Raw genomic sequence first — 3,772 nt, forward strand, 5'->3', positions numbered from 1 at the left:
CCCTGGGCGGTGCCACTGACTGAAGTGTCTTTAGGCCATTCCCCAAAGGGGGGACATTTCTCGTTCTAATGCACAGTAGAATTGTAAATGGGCGGATCCCACAATGTCATGTTCATAACTGTGCCTAAACTACAACAGGGAACTGCTGCTTTTTCTTTCCTAAACGTTACTATCGTCATTTTCCTCTACTTCTTTTGTTATGTTTGTCACACTCTTGTGACCAGCTATTTCCGGTGTGCCTTGATAGTCGAAGCAGACTTTGTGTTGTTGAAGCTAGAGAGGTGAGCAGAGTAAGTCTGATTCTCTGTAAGGACTTGTCTGTTGACATCCACCCCTTGGCGCTCATATGACCTTATGCAGTTGCAAGCGCCGTAAAATCTCCACTAAAACTAAACTAATTCTCGCAAGACCTCACAATGACGCACATGTGGCGCCACAGAGAGTGGCGACCCGGAGGTGCGTATGGAACGAAGTAAGTTCCTTATGAGGGTTAAAGTTTACTTTTACTGCAGTCTTATCATCAAGCGCCAGATCTGCGACAGACGTCGGCAATCAAGTGTCTCCCTTCATTCCTTTGCTCGGATGCTCTAACAACAAAAAAGAAATACACAATTCTGATCTTCCCATATTACCTATCTGTTTAGGCTGTCGATAGATCAACAGAATCAGAAACAATCATCACCCTTCACAGGTAAGCTTCGATTGTTTCTTTAATTGATCGCTTTTAAGTACAAGGGGGTTATCCCGATAAATGCTGTTTTGAGAAATTCGAAGTTTTCTTTAAGACAAGCAGAGTTTTCTCTATAACCAAACAAATATACACACCACTGAAACCAAACTTCTCCTATAGGTAGGGCGATGCCCACTTGTGGTGTAGGTCAAGATTTCTGGATAACCCCGAAATCGGAGTTAACCCACTTGTCCTTAAAAGCGACCAATTTAGGCTCTGCGAGTAGGTTGCTTTGGGTCTACCTCTGCTTCGTTTGTCTTTAATACAAACAAACAATGAACATCCCTTAATCTGTCACAGACACAAACAAACAATTAGTATCTCCCTTAATCTGTCACAGTCACACACAGACAATGAACATCCCTTAATCTGTCACAAACACAAACAAACAATGAACATCCCTTAAGCTGTCACAGACACAAACAAATAATGAACATCCCTTAATCTGTCACAGACACAAACAAACAATGAGTGTCCCTTAATTTTCCACAGACACAGACGAACAATGAGTATCCCTTAATATGTCACAGACACAAACAAAAAATGAACATCCCCTAATCTGTCACAGACACAAATCCGTACCCGTCTCTGACGAAGCTGGACCAGAACGCTATCAAAGCCCGACTAGCGTCCTGGTCGGCGGACGTGTAGTTCCGCTTGGAGTGTCCGGTGAGTGGACAGCCGAACAGGTAGAACAGATCCTCGCCGTGCGGTACACCTGAGGGGAGCGGTAGTTCAAGTTGTTAAGGGACTGAACTTATTTATTTTTTATCATTATACTAATTTCCCAAGGACTTAAGCTTCTGCGGGGGGTGGTTGGCGGGTGCTCTGGTGTGGTCTGCTCCTTCTTTCTTATCAAACATCTATCTTCCTTATCTCCCCTTCTTCTTTTTATGTTTGTTACTCTCTTGTAACTCCTCTAATCTCCTGACGCTCATATGACCTATTATGCAGTTGCGAGCGCCGTAAAACCTCTACTAAAACTAAACTTTTTTTTTCTCCCTTGCCCATTTATATGAGATTGACGCCATCTGATTAGTAGAAAAAAGTGCATATGATTGTGTCCAATAATGTATTACATGCATACTTAGTATATCATTTAACTGTATTAGCGGATAGAGATTCCAGGATTATAGATGTAAGTCATTGATCTGAGAGAGGTGATGATTTTAGCATTAATAGTGGTGATGAGTCATGATGAGGGATTTCGTTTAAGTAATGTTAGCGTTAGTCCTATCTTCCTCTGCTCCAATGAGTCACGAGGGACGTGGGCACACTCTATCCCGTTCCCAACTGGAACCATCTTTATGGTCACCATGAAGTTCCGAAATGGTGGGCTCAGTCTCTGCTAAGGTGACATCGTTAGTGTTAGCCTATTCTAAAACTAAACTAACTAAGCTTCTACAGCTTTAAAACGTATAAACGTCCTTTAAGGGTACAGCAGTGACAGTACCACAGCCATTGAGGTTCACAGTGTGGGTATTGGATCACCCATTCTGACCATTTCGGGAAATAGATTTTATTGGGACTTACCAGAGCGCTTAATGCAAACGGAAACTGGGGGGGGGGGGGGGATAGTAAAGTCTGTGGGTCAGTTTGGGGGTGGGGGAGGTGGAGGTGGTCGGGTTGGGGGGATGGGAGCTGGAGGTTGAGGGAGTTGGGGGGGGGGATAGGGGGAGGGTTGCTGAAGGGTTTCCTGGAAGGTAATGGGAGATGGGGGATCGGGAAGGACGAGGGATTTGGGTGTGCGAGAAAGATGCACGGAGGTTTGTGAGATGTAGGAGGGAAGGGGTGTCATTTGTTCGGGGTATTTGAGTATTTGAGAGAGAAAGTAATATGCACTATCACCCCCGCCAACCCCCCCCCCCACCCAAAAAAAACCAACAACAAAAAACAACAACAACAACCCAAAAAACCCAACATAAATGAAAAAAAAATGAAAATTTTAAAACAAGATTAAGTCCAGAAAATCAAATGAAATTATTGTGTTGTTTACCATAATTTTTTTAAGTTAAAAAAAAACAACAACAACAAAAGAAAAAGATTAAGTCAAGAAAATCAAATTAAAATTATTGTCTTGTTTAGTTAGCACTTCTTGATAAACATCGAGATTTGGGTGACGCAGTAATTCGCTTCTACCCATACGTTCAACTGGAGAGCCCTAGACAGACAGTCTCAGCTCTGACAGTGAAGGGGTTAATTTAATGAATTTACTCACCCATCCACCGCGGAAAGACCGATTTTTCCGACAAGTGCTCAAAGCTGTACATGTACACGTTGTTGCTGTTGGGGTCGGCCAGAAAATTGGCGACCTTGACTGCCGGGGCTGTAAACGTCACGTCTCCCGCTAGCTATAAATAGGAAAAGAAAAATAACTTAGTAAAGTAAACTGTTTTGGTTAGTGTTTTACGGCGCTCGCAACTGCATAAGGTCATATGTGTCATGACGCAGTGGAATCAGGCGCTCTTCAATATTGGGCATAGGGAGTCATTGGTATCATTTTAAAGGTTAGTCATTTGCCTTGCTTTCGATGAAAAAAGTATCCATTTACCTTGAATAGAAGTCGAGATATTTGCTATTAAAGGAGGTAGGGGTTGCCTGGTAGCAGAGGTCAAATTAGCGAGAAAATGACCGTCAAAAGCTGGCAACTTCCAAAGCTTGAGAGACCTTGGAAACTGCAAATTTACAATTTTGTGCTTTTAATCAATGTTTTTCAGTAAAATCGACACAGAAATATATTTTTAAACGTACGTAAACTATACTGAGCCAAAAAATAAAACAAACAAAGATTCATTGAAAATTGCGCAACTGGTGGAAAAATGCCATTATCTTCAATTTCATGAATTTGACGAGCGCCTGATTTCACCACACTGTCTCACATATGAGCCTGGTGAATAAAGGATGTTTAAGGACAGTTGAGAAAGTTCTTGAAATGGACATGTATGAGTTCATTTAATGTGGCTGTGTATCCGTTTGTGCCATGTGCATGCGCGCGTACACGCGCGCGCTCGTGTGTGCGTGCGTGTGTGTGTGTGTGTGTGG

The 3,772-nt window shown here is 42.7% G+C and overlaps 1 protein-coding gene across 1 annotated transcript in view; it reads right to left on the bottom strand.

The window, feature by feature from the left end:
* LOC101846465 (acetylcholinesterase) overlaps positions 1-3,772 on the bottom strand; it is a gene marked incomplete at its 5' end in the record, with an annotated part of 27,898 nt that overhangs the window by 7,807 nt on the left and 16,319 nt on the right. The window contains 2 exon segments of the mRNA XM_005109757.3: positions 1,313-1,448; positions 2,949-3,081. Coding sequence (XP_005109814.2) covers positions 1,313-1,448; positions 2,949-3,081 — 269 coding nt within the window.

Source organism: Aplysia californica, unplaced genomic scaffold, assembly GCF_000002075.1.
Source record: "Aplysia californica isolate F4 #8 unplaced genomic scaffold, AplCal3.0 scaffold00813, whole genome shotgun sequence".
NCBI classification, from domain to species: Eukaryota; Metazoa; Mollusca; class Gastropoda; order Aplysiida; family Aplysiidae; genus Aplysia; species Aplysia californica.